This window comes from Dipodomys merriami, unplaced genomic scaffold (assembly GCF_024711535.1).
Source record: "Dipodomys merriami isolate MVZ:Mamm:240054 unplaced genomic scaffold, mDipMer1.0.p SCAF_60, whole genome shotgun sequence".
NCBI lineage: Eukaryota > Metazoa > Chordata > Mammalia > Rodentia > Heteromyidae > Dipodomys > Dipodomys merriami.
This window is the reverse complement of record NW_027206180.1, coordinates 2887361-2903483: the sequence shown is the minus strand read 5'-3', so window position 1 is coordinate 2903483 and position 16123 is coordinate 2887361. Positions and strand designations below refer to the sequence as shown.

Sequence of the window (16123 nt, the reverse complement as noted above, 5' to 3'; positions counted from 1 at the left end):
CATTCATTCACCTCGAGTCACGTACAGTGCACAAGGACAGGAAAATAACTCACTCAATACACACAATGTCAACAGCTCCTGCTGTGCGGAAGGGGAATCCAGCCAACACTGAGAAACCCATGAGGAGCAGGTGCCAGTGCTACTGGAAGGAGAAGAGGAAGATGCACACATGCAGGCAGTCAAGTAACATAAATTTCATGTGTAGATGCTCCTTCCAAAACAATAATGAAAGCTTGGGATGCTTTCAGCAAGCTTAGCTTCTAAGGTATTGCAGACTTCATTCACAGGTAACATGTAGTTTGGTCTTATAAAATAAGCGTTTACTCTCATCTCTACTCTCCTCAAATGCTTAGGTAGATAAACCCAAACAGAAAATTTAACTTTTTTTATTCCAAACTTACAGCCCCAGCTGAGAAAAAGGATAAGGGCAAACGCTCCAGCTTCTGAGCCCCTGCTCCCCCTTTGTAAATCAGATAGAAAGCAGGATCGAAGTTTTCTGTAAGGACTCGGGATATAACTTAGTGGGGGAGCACCCACCTAGCATGCACATCGTCTTCTCCAGCAAATTTTCTTTTTTTAAGAACTTTTTTTTTTTTTTTTCTGCTTATGTGGTGCTGAGGAATCGAACCCAGGGCCTCATGCATGCAAGGCAAGCGCTCTACCACTGAGCTACTTTCCCAGCCCGCAAATTTTCTTTTTTAAAAGTCTCCAAATCATATTAGAATATAACATTTTACCAGAACACATTTTTATAAAAAACAATGAAGTATTCATAAGATTAAAAAATTCTTAAATTATAAGCCCTCTACCAAGCTTTCTTGAGGCAGAATAATGCAGGCTGGGTGCCAATATGGAATGGTTCCGAGGGAAGCAGCTGTGTAGACTAAGAAGAGCAGACAAAGCTTCTGGAACACACAGACTGCCAGCCCTCACTTCATCACTCGGCACTTAGAAACCATTAAACATTAATAAGTCCTGTAAGACTTGCTATGAAAAATTAAAACGAACGTTTAAATAAATGGATGATAATGCTTCAAACCTAAAAGGGGAAGGTAAATGATACCACATCTAGTATCTCCAAGTCAATTAACATGTTAAATTCCAACCAAAAACCAGATGAAGACATGGATGGATAAAGAATATTCTGTAGAACATCTGAAGTAGAGGAAGTGAATGAAGCCTGCACTTTTCCAGGAAATCACAACTTATAAAGAAACAAATACTATATTTACTCCTATGAAAACAGATGCCTAGACCAAGAGAAAACACAGGAAAAGACACAAGTATACGTGCATGTATTTTGTGGCTAAGCAAGTACCAGCCAGATAACAGGAAAGAAAACATCATTTTGTAAATAAATAGCACTAACCAATTAGTTAATGAGAAGGGGGGAAAAAAACCTGCGTGTTGCTTTGAGTCAACTATAAGCAAGTAGTGTAAAGTTCCAAATAACTTTTAAAAAGAATGTAAGTCATCATATTTACAGAAAAAAGAAGAAAAAGAACCAGAGATTTAAATACATGAAAATATAAATAAAGACTTAATGCTAAACTTAAGGAGGCTAGGAAAATAATGGGTAGAAATACAACCCAGAGTCCCACCCCACCACCTAGTAAGTGGCCTCTATCAACTGGTAGATTAGCACCACGGCAGAGATCCACAAGTTGAGGCCAGAGACAGTGGGGAACAAAGGAGAGAGTTAAAACAGAGAGAAAGCAACTGTGGCAGTGCAGAGACAGTATGTGAACGCTCCCTGCTCTTCCTTACCGTCATGTGCAGATCAAACAACAGACAGCCTTGGGGGGCGGGGGGGGGGGGGTGGCACACAGAGCTCCACTCTCACACCCGAGAGGCAGGACTGAGCTCTCCTCTTGGCATCCCGGCACCAGCACACTTCCAAGTTATTTGCAGACTGATGACCAGGTAGCTTCAAAAAAATGTAGACCTAAGCTAAGTGCTAGGGGCTCATGCTTGATATCCTAGAGACTCAGGAGGCCGAGATCTAAGGATTGCAGTTCAAAGTCAGACTGGGCAGGAAAGTCCCTGAGACTCTTATCTCCAATTAGCCAACAAAAAGCTGGAAGTGGAGTTGTGGCTCAAGTAACAGTGCTAGCCTTGTGGGGTAGGGGTAGAGGGGGCAGAGGAGCTAGGAAGCAGCATCCAGGCCCTTGAGTTCAAGCCTTAGGACTGGTACAAAAAAGATAAGAGAAAAAAGAAAAAAAGACAGAACTCGAGTGTCCTGACTTTTTTTTTGGGGGGGGGGGGTCCAATCGTGGGGCCTGAACTCTGGGCCTGGGTGCTGTCCCTCAGCTCTTCATCTCAAGGCTAGCACTCTACCACTTGAGCCACAGCGCCACTTCCAGCTTTTTTCTTTTTGCTTATGTGGTGCTGAGGAATCGAACCCAGGGCCTCAGGCATGCAAGGCAAGTGCTCTACCACTGAGCCACCTTCCCAGCCCCTGTCCTGACTATTTATATGACAGTTTCAAAAAAAAGCATTAATCTGGGGGCTGGGAAGGTGGCTCAGTGGTAGAGTGCTTGCCTTGCATGCACAAAGCCCTGGGTTCGATTCCTCAGCACCACATAAGCAGAAAAAGCCAGAAGTGGCACTGTGGCTCAAGTGGTAGAACACTAGCCTTGAGCTGAAGAACTGAGGGACAGTGCCCAGGCCAAGAATTCAGGCCCCATGACTGACCAAAAAAAAAAAAAAAAAAGAAAGAAAGAAAGAAAAAGAGCCAGATGCTGGTGTCTCACACTTGTAATGCTAGCTACTTAGGAGGCTGAGATCTGAGGACACAGTTCAAAGCCAGCCTGGGCAGGAAAGTCCATGAGACTTTTATCTCCAATAAACCACCAGAAAACTGGAAGTGGCACTGTGGCTCAAGTGGTAGAGCACTAGCCTTGAGCGAGCTAAGGGACAGTGCTCAAGCCCAGAGTTCAAGCCCCATGACTGACAAAAAAAAAAAAAAAAATCATTATACTGGGCTGGGGGATGTAACTAGAAGTGTTACAAGTGGATTCAATCACCAGGACCAGCAAAACAAACAAACAAACAAACAATCAAAGCAGGGCATCTGTTTTCTACCATGATCACCAAAACACTTCTTCACATCAGCTGTACAACAAACAAACGTTAAGTGTCTCAGGTCCTCATTTTTTATTTTATTTTATTTTTGCCAGTCCTGGGGCTTGAACTCAGGGCCTGGGCACTGTTCCTGAGCTTCTTTTGCTCAAGGCTAGCACCCTACCACCTGAGCCACAGCGCTACTTCTGGCTTTTTCTGTTGATGTGGTACTGAGGAATCAAATCCAGGGCTTCATGTATAACAGGTAAGCACTCTACCACTAAACCACATCCCCAGCCCTCAGGTCCCCATTTGTATAGACAGTGTAAAAAGGATCTTGACCTAAAACTGTCATCTGCAACCCCAGCGTAAGAAAAGCGCCCACCAACCTGGTGCTAGTGGCTCATACCTGTAATCCTAGCTACTCAGGAGGCTGAGATTTGAGGATCACGGTTCAAAGCCAGCCTGGGAAGGAAAGTCTGTGAAACTCTGATCTCCAATTATCCACCAGAAAATGGAAGTGGCGCTGTGGCTCAAGTGGTAGAGGCTTGCCTTAAGCTGAAGAGCTGAGGGACAGCGCCCAGGCCTAGAGTTCAAGCCCCACAACCAAGAAAGAAAAGAAATGAAAAGAAAAGCACCCATGTCTCTCACTGCACATCTGCTGCTAATATAAGGCAACACTGTTGAACTGCATAGTGTAAGAAAGAAAAGGAAAGCCCACATGCTCAAGGCAAGATTTATTTTAGGTAATCCTTCAGAGAGCATGCATTAGGGAAAATACCATTCCAGATTCCCCTTTTTGTTTCTCAAAATGGATCATTAAGCCTAAGTGGGAACTTGGCCATGTATACACACACAGCAATGGAATGAATTGGGATGATTATAATGAATCTTGGCTCCTATGAACATGTATACAGACAGGACCTCATAAAATCAAGTAGAATCATGGGGTAGGGAAGAAATAGAGATAAACCAGACCATACTATGAGGGGAGTCTTCAAACAGTCAGCTGTCAAAATTAGCAAGATCAGTTTGCATTTTCTGTTTGCATTTTCTGGGTGCTGGGAGTGGAACCCAGGGCCTTGAGAATGCTAGAACTCCAAATGTGCTACCCAAACTGCACCTCAGAGAGTCTATCCCTAGGTTATGTGTTTTTTCTGTTTTGAGACAGGGTCTCTCTATGTTGCCCAAGCTGGCTTTGAACTCCCGGGCTCCAATTATCCTCCTACCTCAGCCTCCGGGGTAGCTGGGACTATAACTGTATGCCATCACACCTGGCACTTTCCCTCTTAACTCCATTCTATCCCAATCTTGCCCTCTCTCAGTCTAAAGACTGAAAGGGAAAAAAACGGCTATTTTGTATCCAGGTTGGAAGCCTCTGAATAAAAGTTGAGGATGAGCTACTTGTTTCACAATAGTACAACAGAATAGCACACAATATAAGCTAACCAAACCCTCCCCTATCCTAAACATCCCATTAGCTCAGGGGCTTGAATGCAACATCATCTCATTGAATATCTCTAGGTAACCTTTATAGAAATTTTAAGGTAAGGTCTGTTTTGAAAGGTCTTAATTTTCCACAGAGGGCTTTGAACATCTGCTTCTAAATGTATTTAAGTTGCAAGTGTTTCGTTTTCTACCTTAGGGTCACTGAGTTTTCTTATCACGTGAAGCTATAGAGTACCAAGTCTTTCAAGTGGACAGAAAGCGTGCTTTCCTCCCTGATGACTCCCAGATAAAAATGTGAACACAGTAAATTCTCTAGGCATAAAACCTTGAGAGAGAGAGAGAGAGAGAAAGAGAGAGAGAGAGAGAGAGAGAGAGAGAGAGAGAGAGAGAGAGAAAGAGAGAGAGAGAAGAGAGAGAGAGAGAGAGAGAGAGAGAGAGAGAGAGAGAGAGAGAGAGAGAGAGAGAGAGAGGTGTGTGTGTCTGCCAGTCCTGGGGCTTGAACTCAGGGCCTAAGTACTGTCCCTAAGCTTCTTTTGCTCAAGGTTAGCATTCTACCAATTGAACCACAGAGCTACTTCTGACTTTTTCTGTTTATGAGGTACAGAGGAATCAAACCCAGGGCTTCATGTATGCTAGACAAGCATTCTACCACTAAGCCACATTCTCAGCCTGACAGTGTATATTTTAAAACAGTTGTACAATTGTTTGGTGTGTTGATAATAAGCTGTTATAATTCAAAACAAAAACACCTGAAGCAATCCAGTATCCAGTAATAAAGAGATGGTTGCATTCTCTCTGTGGATCTCCTGGCTAAGAGGATACTAATTTGGTTACTCAATGGGCAAATATTGATGGTGTCTCTGCTATGTGCCAGACACTGGAGAGAAACACTAAACTGAAGCCACCCTCAGAAATCTGAGTCTGCGAAAGCAGAGTGACATTCAACAACTCATCTAGTAACTGCTGGAGAAAAGGCAAGCTATGAAGGGCTAGGAAGGTAACAACAATTTAGACTAGAGAAGGACAAGTTCCTAAACAACAAGATATTAGTAATTACATTTTTCAGCTGGCCCCTAAAGGTTGCATAAGAGATTGGTGGGTGTAGAGCTGAGCCTGTCTACTGTCCAGTGCAGGTGCAGGTGCAGGGCCAGAGTGGTAACAAAGAAGAAGACATGGACGTGTCCAACAGAGCTGGCAGGCGTGGCCTCATGACAGGACACATCCATATGGAAAGATGACATCTGATGCAAACAGTGGGAATCCAAATAATACAAGACTCAGCTAAGTCCGTGAGGTATGAGTGCAAGAGGAAATCGGCAGCATACTCGGTGCCATGTCATGACTCTGACACGTGAGAAATAGCCCTCCAAGAAGTGTTCAGCTAAGTTACCTAACAGAGCAGGTAACTAGTGAAGACCCTGTGCAAAACCTGTAACTGGGCCAAAAATGACTAGAATACAATACATTTTTGTTTTAAAAAATACCAAGTATATACTTGTAGGCACCATATGATCGAGCTATATGTCCTGAAAGCTAAAGAGAAAATAATTGAAATAGTACTGAACTCTACTAATAATAGAACACTACACACAATGTAATTGTGTACTAAGAATACACTGAGAACAGTAATCAAGCAAAGTAGGAAGTATAATGGCAGTGAATATACATAAATGTGCGTGCGCTAGGACTGGAGGCCTGACAGGTCAGCTCACCTTTCTTCAGCGAGTGCAGGGCTGAGGCGAAGAAGGTCAAGTAGCCGGGAGGCTGTGGCGAGCCGCTGAACTCAAAGTAGCCCAGAACCCCAGGCTGCAGGAAGAAGACACAGGCAGGTCAGTGACAGACATTTGCAGAATTAGAACATCTGACCAGTGCAGTGTGCTGTGCTTCCCTCTCTAGGAAGCCCGAGGAAGGCTGGAGCTGGGGGAACTTCATCTCTTTGTGATACCACCAGGGAGAAGGGATGGAGCCCCAGCAGTTTCAAGGGTGGTCCCAGAAGCTGGACTTCTTTCTCCTTCCCCAGGCAGAGGTTTTGGCCTCTGCTGCAAGCTTTTCCAGCCCGTGGCTGGAAACCTCACTATGTATAGATGAGGGGGTGTGAAGGGAAGGAATGCTCACTGCCTTTGTTGTCACGACTCCAGGCGAGCTATAGCCAAATTGTGTACACCTTTTCCTGGGTTTAGTTTATACATACTGTTCAGCTCAAGACCCCTTGTTGATTTGTATTCCTGTATGTAGGCCTGGGAGATAGCTTCTGTTACCTTCTGCCTTGCTGGAAGCCAGGCTTTACTGAATGGCCTCCCCTAGGATCAAGCCCCCACACTACCAGGGCGAAGCCTCCTTTCTGGCCAGCTTAGTGTGTCCTCTTGCTCTTTCACACTCACACTCATTGCTACCTGCTCCATCCCCTGCTCTCATCTGGGCAGGGAGGTCCTGCCATTTGCCAACCTGTGAACTGGCCCCACAGGGATCACCCGCCTCCTGTGACTCACTCTTTGGGAGTCCTGTGGGGTCTGCCCAGTTTGGTTCTGTGATAATCTGATCTATCTATGAAAGCTCAATTGTAAAATGCCCAAGGAAAAAGTACTGTGTCTGAAGTCAGAAGGCATAAGCTTGCCAAATACAGTGGCTCTTACTCTGTCATTCTAGTGACCAAGGAGGAGATAGGAGGATCAAAGCTCAAGACCAGTCCAGGCAAAAAATTGGTGAGACTATCACTCAAACAATAAGCCAGGCATGGTGAAAGGTTGGTTATAATCTCAGCGATGCAGAAGGTTAGGTAGAAGAACCACAGTCTGAAGCCAACCTTGGACAGAAAGAATGAAACCTTACCTGAAAAATAACTAAAGCAAAGAGGGCTAAGGTATATAGTGCGAGGTGGCCCTGAATTCAAAACCACAATACTATAAAAAGAAGTGCGGAGCCAGGCGCCAGTGGCTCATGCCTGTAATCCTAGCTACTGAGGAGGCTAAGATCTGAGGATCTTGGTTCAAAGCTAGCCCCGGCAGGAGAAGCCCATGAGACTCTCATCTCCAATAAACCACTCAGAAAACCAGAAGTGGTGCTGTGGCTCAAGTGGTAGAGTGCTCACCTTAAGCTGAAGAGCTCAGGGACAGCCCCCAGGCTGAGTTCAGGCCCCATGACCACTACCACCACCACCACCACCACCAACAACAACAAGTGCAGGAGGATGAGGAAAAGAGGGAAGAAAAGGAAGAAGGAAGGAGAAAGGGAAGGAAGAAGACAAACCAACTCAAGCTGGTTATTTTCTGTGTGTGCTGGTCTTAGGGCTTGAACTTATAACCTGAGTAATGTCCCTGAACTTTTATGCTCAAGGCTAATGCTCTACCACTTTGAGCCACAACTCCACTTCTGGCTTTTTGGTCATTAATTGGAGGTGAGAGTCTCATGGACTTTCCTGCCTGGGCTGGCTTCAAACTGAGATCCTTAGATCTCAGCCTCCTTACTAGCTAGGACTACAAGTGTGAACCATCAGTGCCTGGCCTATGCTGGTTCCTCCCTTCACCCCCCCAATCCTGGGACTTGAACTCTGGGCCTGGACTCTGTCCCTGAACTTCTTTTGCTCAGTAGCACTCTACCACTTGAGCCACAGCACCACTTCCAGCTTTCTTGGTAGTTTATTGGAGATAAGAGTATCACGAACTTTCCTGCCCAGGCTAGCTTTGAACTACAATCCTCAGATTTCAGCCTCCTCCTGAGTAGCTAGAATTACAGGGGTGAACTACTGGTGCCTGACCTAAGCTGGTTCTTTGACCAAAGAAATTCACCAACAGGACACACAAAATTATTTTCACCTTACCAAACAAATGAGGAATACAAATTCAATGACTACATATGATAATTAGAGGATATATAAATGTGAAATACCAGCTATATATAATAGGTTAAATACATTCTAAGGGCTACTTGCCCGGGGTGCAGCTTGCATGAGCAAAGGGCATGATTTTGAGTTCTAGCACCTACTAAAAAATGTTTTCCTGTTTGTTGTCTATGTCCATGCTATAACTCTATGAAATAGAGACTCTCTTGTTCATAAATATACTTCCACATCAGAAGGTGCCTAACACAGAACAGCAAACAATTTACAACAGGGACAAAAAAGTAAAAAAGTTGAGAAAGTGGTGCTGTGGCTCAAGTGGTAGAATGCTCACCTCGAGCTGAAGAGCACAGGGACAGCGTCCAGGCCCAGAGTTCAAGCCCAATAACTGACCAAAAAAAGTAAAAAAGTAACTAAAACAAAGCTCCTCCTTCAAGTTTTTAATTTAGCAAACAGCAAGACCCAGCCAGGTGCTCGTGACTCCCGCCAATAATCCTAGCAACTCAGGAGGCTGAGATCTGAGGATCGCAGCTTTAAACTAGCCTGAGCAGGAAAATCCATGAGACTATTGTCTCCAATTAACCACCAAAAGAGCTGAAAGTAGTGCAACCAAGCAAAGGAGCTCAGGGTTTTAGAAAGCCCAGGCTCTGAGTTCAAACCGCCACCACCACCCCCCAAAGGAAAAAAAAATTTTTTAAAGCAGCAAGACCTAGTGAGTGGCAGAGCATAACCTGACCTAGCTGATATGTTCATGCCACTCTGTGGTGTGGTGCATTTAGAGCCGTTTTAATGAGCAGGTGAAAATCACCTGCAAGTAGTACCAACTACATCCAGCAGATGGCACACACCCTTCTCCATGTGCTTTTACTCAATGCTACCTGAAATACTTCTTTATTTCAAATGTTAACACTCACACCTAGAAAATATAAAACTGTTTTGACTGTTTGTGCTGTAAAGCTATACACTCACAGAGGTAGCTCTCTGCTCAACATTCAGGTGGAGATTTACATGTAAATTATGTAAATCATATATTGACAAGCCAATATTGTAATACTGGGAGGTAAGCATTCTAAGTTTTCTCCAAAATCTAGATTTTTCTCTCACCTGGCAATTAACCTAACTCTCACTCCCTCAAAAACAATCCCAAGCCTTTTTCAATCCTACTTAAATTTAAAACACTTCACAAGACTTTAAGAATAAATGAACGTCTAGGAGCTGTTGGCTATAATCTTGGCTAAGAGGCTAAGATCTGAGCATCACAGATCAAACCCAACTTATGCAGACAAATCCCCTGAGACATTCTTATCAACAATTAACCAGCAAAAAGCCAGAAATGGAAGAGTGGTTCAACTAATAGAGCACTAGCCTTGAGTGGAGAAGCTAAGGGACAGCACCCAGGCCCTGAGTTCAAGCCCTATGACTGGCCAAAAATAAACAAATGAATTAACAGATGGATGAATGAACGAACATTAACTAGCTGTTCTGAATAGGTAAATTGTATAAGTTCACAAAAAGATTTATAAAATATTTTACAAAATAAAAGTTGTTTTGTTTTTTTCTCTCAGTTGTAAGGCTTGAACTCTGGGCCTGGGTGCTATCCCTCAGCCCTTCAGCTCAAGGAAAGTGCTCTACCACTTGAGTCACAGTGCCACTTTTTTTGGTGGTTTGTTGGAGATAAAGAGTCTCACAGACTTTCCTGCCCAGTCTGGCTTTGAACCACAATCCTCAGATCTAGACCTCCTGAGAAGCTAGGATTACAGGCGTGAGCCAACAGCGCCAGGTACAAATAAAAGTTTTAAATACTAATACCATTACCATTTTGAGGGTTGACGTACAAATCAGAAACTTTGGTTACGTGCTTTAAAAGAATAAAAAACATTACTCACATAATATCTAAGATAAATGAAGGCCAACACCTTCCAAACTTTTCTATCATGGAAGAAGATTCAAATGTTCAGAAAATAATTAAATATTTGAAACTTTAACCTCTAGCTAGATTCTGAAGTTTCAATTCTTACACCTGTAATCTTAGCTACTCAGGAGGTTGAGATCTGAGGATAATGGTTCAAAGCCAGCCCATGCAGGAAAATCCATGAGACTCTTAAATCTAACCACCAGAAAACTGAAAGTAGTGCTGTGACTCAAGGTGGTTGAGCACTAGCCTTGAGCAAAGGAGCTTAGGAACAGCACCCAGACCCTTGTTTAAGCCCCATAACTGAAAAAACAAACAAAAAACCTTTCAGTCCTGCATTTTTCTGATTTGGAGATGGAGTCTCAAGTACTTTTTTTGCCCAGGCTGGCTCTAAACAAAGATTCTCAGATCTCAAGTCTCCTGGGTAACTAGGATTTCAGAAGTTGCCAGCTTGGATATGAACTTTCCTTTTTTTCTTTTTTCTTCTTTTGATGCTGGTGTGAACTCAAGGCCTCTCACTCTCACTTGTTTTTTTGGCTCAAGGATGGTGCTCTACCTGTTGAGTCACACCTCTACTTCTGGCTTTTTTTGCTGATTAACTGGAGATAAAAGTTTCATGAACTTTCTTGCCTAGGCTGGCTTTGAACTGCGAGATCTCAGCCTCTTGAGTAACTAAGATTACAGGCATGAACCACTAGTGCCCAACACCAAAAGAACACTTTTTTTTTTTTTTATCAGTTTTATTACAAAACAATTCCTTATAGAAGTGGGAATTCCAGCTGGGTGCCAATTTATGAGGTTGAAGGTGGTGATGGGGAGGCAGGAAAGAAGCCATGTTACCAAAGTTAGGAAACAGGCTGTAAGACCTTGAAGCAGCACACACTCAACAAAACAGAAAGGGGCCGAGGGTATGGCTGAGGTGGTTCAGAACTGGTCTAGCAAGCATGAGGCCCTACCCTGAGTTCAAAACCCAGCACCATCAAATTTAATTTATAAATAAAACAGAAAAGAAATATCAAGTTTTTAGAAAAGCCCAGCTACAACAAGAAAAGCCAGAGCCAGGCACCAGTGGCTCACAGCTATAATCCTAGCTACTCAGGAGGCTGAGATTGTAGTTAAAAACCAGCCTGAGCAGGAAAGTCTGTGAGACTCTTATCTCCAATTAACCACCAGAAAACCAGAAGTAGCATTGTGGCTCAAGTGGTAGAGTGCTCACCTTGACCTGAAGAGCTGAAGGACAGCGCCCAGGCCCAGAATTCAAGCCCCACAACCAACAAAAAAACAAAACAAAACAAGAAAACCAGGTACAGGAGCTGGGAAGGTGGCTCAGTGGTAGAGTGCTTGCCTTGCATATATGAGGCCCTGGTTCAATTCCTCAGCATCACATAAGCAGAAAAAGCAGGAAGTAGTGCTATAGCTCAAGTAGTAGAGTGCTAGCCATGAGCGGAAGAGCTCAGGGACAGAGCCAAGGCCAAGAGTTCAGCCCCATGACCAACAAAAAAAAAAACACAAAAAACAAAGCAAAACAAAGCAAAGGTAGGTCACAGAAACTTGCAGCTGTGTGTAATTTACAAGATAATTTTCATATACCGCAGTGAACTGAAACAAGGTGTAAGTTTGCTAAAAGTTGTCAAGCAAACCACAAATAAGATTTTGCTGTTTTCTAGTCTCTTAATTTCATGTGGCCAAGCCATCCAAGATCAGCATCTGAATGCATTGAACTGGGGATCTTATCTATAATTTGGGCTTATTATTGCTGCAACTCTAAAGGTACATTTTTAATGTTTTTGTTGTTGTTGCTGCTGTTTTTTTATGCCAGTCCTGGTGCTTGAACTCAGAGCCTAAGGGATATCCGTTAGCTTTTTTACTCAAGGTTGGTATTCTATCACTTAAGCCACAGCTCCACCACCAGCTTTTTGGTAGGTAAGTGGAGATAAGAGTCTCCCAGACTTTCCTGCCCACGCTGGATTCAAACTGTGATCCTCAGATTTCAGCCTCATGAGTAGTCAGGATTACAAGCATGAGCCACTGGTATCCAGCATAAAGATATTTTTCAATTAGTATGAAAATGTCATAATGAAACATACCACTTTGTACAATTACAATTATTGTACAATACTGGAAAAAAGCCACTTTTGATACAAACAATGCAGAATAGAAATAAAAGGTCTTGAAAACAGACAGGAGATGTTAGAAATGGTACCTCATAGTTTGAGAGAAAATCTAGTAGCTCCGATTGAGATGGGATGTACAAAAGGGGCTTCATCACCCGGCGGATAAACTTCTCAATGTAAACAGCACTCATGGGGCCTTTGTATTCAATTGGTCCAAAACTAGTGCCAAAAAAAAAAGAAGTAAAAAAATAATTATAATGTGCACAAACTGCAATGAAGAACTAAAATCATGAATACCACAGAATGAAAATGTCCCACTTTAGTATCTGATGGGTTCACAGGTAAACAGCTGCTGCTTAGAAGTGACTGCAGGTGTAATTAAGAAGCAACAAGACACAACCTTGTCTTGAAAAGCAAGAAAACAGAAAGAATCTCTACTTTAGATACAAGGAGGTCCCAGCAGCTGTTAGCCTTCTATGTGTTTAGTTCAACTGCAAATTAAATCCATTCTAACTCTCTGAAAGTAATCAATTCCCACAAAATGTTTATAAAACCAAAAAGCATGGCCCTGGTACTAAGCCCAGGCTCAGGGACTCCAAGACTGTAAGACACAATTTGAGTAGATAGATTCTTTCTTCATGTCACTTTGCAGTAAAGAACAAGGTGGGCAGTGAACCCCCAGCCTACTAAGAAGTAGCTGTTTAGAACCAGAAGGAATCAGAAAAACATACAACAGCGGGACCCATCAGCTGCACTAGACATTGACCAAAATGAACTAAGCAACTCAATGGCAGCGATGGGAGGGAGGGAACAAGTGGGAAAGAGGGAACAGCTGACAGTATGCAAAACAAAAGAAATGTATATATCACCCAACATGGAAGAAATAACTATTGCAAAGCTCATAGAATTCATAAATGTTATAGACCATGATAGACAATTTGCTCCATGAAAGTTAGAAGGTGTCTATGACTTTAACTAAGCATCACTATCCGACAATACTGTGAAATTTGGGAAATTATGTAAGCACTTAATCACAATAAAAATTTTGAAAAAAAAAAGAAAAGAAGTAGCTGTTTAATATTATCTCAGGTACATATATATGTTTGTATATATATATTATTGCAACAGAAAAAAGTCTTCCTTTTCCTTAGGGCTTGGGGGGGGTGGGGAGCTGATGATCCAGTACTGCTCTGTGATACAACTACCATTCAGTTGTCCTCTGATCTAGTCAGCGTCTCACCTGGCTCTCAATAGCCTCCCAAACTAATCCGAAACAGGGCCTGGCTGTCTCCATCTTCAAAACACGGCCAAATGAACTAAAGGGAAGGGGTATAAAATCCAGCAAGTCTGTAACATTCCTTCCTCTACACAGAAAGTTTATGGTTAATAGCAACAACAGCCAGAGCACAGTAAAGAATTTTATTCATCCTTGGTTATAAGAATACACAAGACAAACACAATTCTCCATTGTGCATTGCAGAATGATAGCAAAGAAACAGTGTGAGAAAAATAAACCAGCATTCCACATGCATAGCTGGAACTCAAGAGTTAAGGCCACAAATTAGCTCAGCTTAAAAACCACATTATCACTACCAATCCCATCAACCACTAACAAATTATAATTTCAAGAAAAAAGTCATAACTTGATGCAATTGCTTACACCTGAAATCCTAAATACTTAGGAAATGGATCTGAAGGATCAAATTTCCAGCCAGCCCAGGCAAAAAATTAATGAGACCCTCTGAAACCAATAAAAAGCTGGGCACAGTGGCACACACTTGTTATCACAGCTATATGGAAGTGTAAACAGGAGGGAAGAGTACAGTTCAGGTCAGCCTAGTCATAAATGTGAGACCCTAATTCAAAAAGCAACTATACCAAAAAGGGCTGGGGGCTGTGGCTTAAAAAAGCACCTGCTTAGTAAGTGCAAGGTCCTAAGTTCAAACGTCAGTACCGCCTAAAAGAAAAGAACAGAAAAGTATCTGGTAGCTTGCTTTGCAAGCCATACAATGTAGTAATTGTGTATTTGAAACCAATTCTGTAATATACATAATGATGTAAAAAGTGAGAAAAAGCAGTTTAGGAAATAAGATTATTAATTTGGTCCCATCTTTATAAAAAGGGCATAGAAGCCAGGAGTAAGTAGCTCACGCCTGTAATCCTAGCTACTCAGGAAGCTGAGATCTGAGGATCACGGCTCCCAGCCAGCCAGGACAGAATAGTCCCCATGAGACTCTTATTTCCAATTAGCCACTCAAAAACAGGAAGTGGCACTGTGGCTCAAAGTGGTAGAGCACTAGCATTGAGCAAAAGAGCACAGGGACAGTGCCCAGGCCGAGTTCAATTCCCACAACTGACAAAAATAATAAATAAATTAATTAATTAAATAAATAAATAGAAAGGGCATAGATAATGTATATTCAAAGGAGAAAATAAAGCAAAACACAGTGATTACATATGGATGTGACTGTTTTGGAGTTATTTATTTATTAATTTACCTATTTGTGTCTCCCACAGTGCACCACTAGTACTTTCTCATGAGGATAACAGGAAGTGAAGCTGGAAGGCCCAGGGTAGCTCTTACCTGCGGTGATACAGATGGATGACAGGAAAGTAGAAGAAGTGCTTCTGCTTTCTGCATTTTCCCTGGTTCCACCAACAGTTAACTGCCACAAACAACACCTGCAGAGCCAAGTAAGGTTTCAAATAACCATGAAGAACAACCCAACAGTTACCAGACTGAAAGATGAAAGGATAAAAATGGAACTAGTCCTCTCAATGAAACAGAAAGTATATTTTTAAAAATCTGTTTCAAGCATCTGCCACTAAAATAAAAAAGACAGACTCGTCTCCAGTGTCAGCTAGAACTTGGAATCTGGCCCAACAGGAAATTACTTGAAGTGAATGAGTACCAAGGAGTTTGTCTTCAGCATACATAGTTAGAAGGAAATGAGCAGAGAACCACTGCCTCACACCTATACTCATGGTTACTTAGGAGGCTAAGATTTCAGAATTTGAAGCTAGCCCAGGCAGGAACGTCTGTGAGAAGTTTATCTCAAATTAACCACCAGAAAGTCAGAAGTGGAGCTGTGGCTCAAGTGGCAGAGTATCAGACTGGAGTGAAAAAGCTAAGCCCAGAGCCTAGGCCCTGAGATCAAGCCCCAATACTGACACAAAAAAGAAAAGAAAAAAGACATGGGAAATGCCCCAGGCTAGGGATGTAGCTCAGCAATACAGTGCTTGCCCAGCATAGTGAAAACCTGGGGGTAGAGGTCTTTTGATTGTCAAACGGAGTGTCTGAAAATAAAATATGAAATGTTACTGCCAATAAAACATTTTGAATGTCATAGAAATAAATGATTACTTTAAAGCTAATGAGGTAACTAATGGCTTAAGCCTTACTCTAAAAGCTAGTTCAGGAAGTGGCACTATGACTCAAAGTGGTAGAGTGCTAGCCTTTAGCAAAAGACCTCAGAGACAGATTCCAGGCCCTGAGTTCAAGCTCCACCTCAACAAAAAACCCCAACAAAACAAAAAGTTAGTTCATAGTGAACAATAAAAGGGATGGGGATGTAGCTCAATGGTACAGTGCTTGCCTTGCATGGACAAGGACTTGGGTTTGTTCCCCAGCTCTAGGGAAAAAAAAAAAAAAAGTAAAAACATGAATTAAATGCACCTTATAAACAGATGCCAAAGCTGTGTCCTGATATCTGCAATTCACTTTGAAATTCATCCATAACTAAGACGGCT

At 42.5% G+C, this 16123-nt stretch overlaps 1 protein-coding gene across 1 annotated transcript in view; it reads right to left on the bottom strand.

The window, feature by feature from the left end:
• Positions 1-16123, bottom strand: part of Txndc11 (thioredoxin domain containing 11) — a 50092-nt gene that overhangs the window by 24456 nt on the left and 9513 nt on the right. The window contains exons 3-5 of the mRNA XM_070003470.1: positions 14958-15055; positions 12463-12592; positions 6225-6318 (exon numbers count right to left, since the gene is read on the bottom strand). Of these exons, the coding sequence (XP_069859571.1) occupies positions 6225-6318; positions 12463-12592; positions 14958-15055 (322 nt within the window). The remainder of the gene's footprint in view (positions 1-6224; positions 6319-12462; positions 12593-14957; positions 15056-16123) is intronic.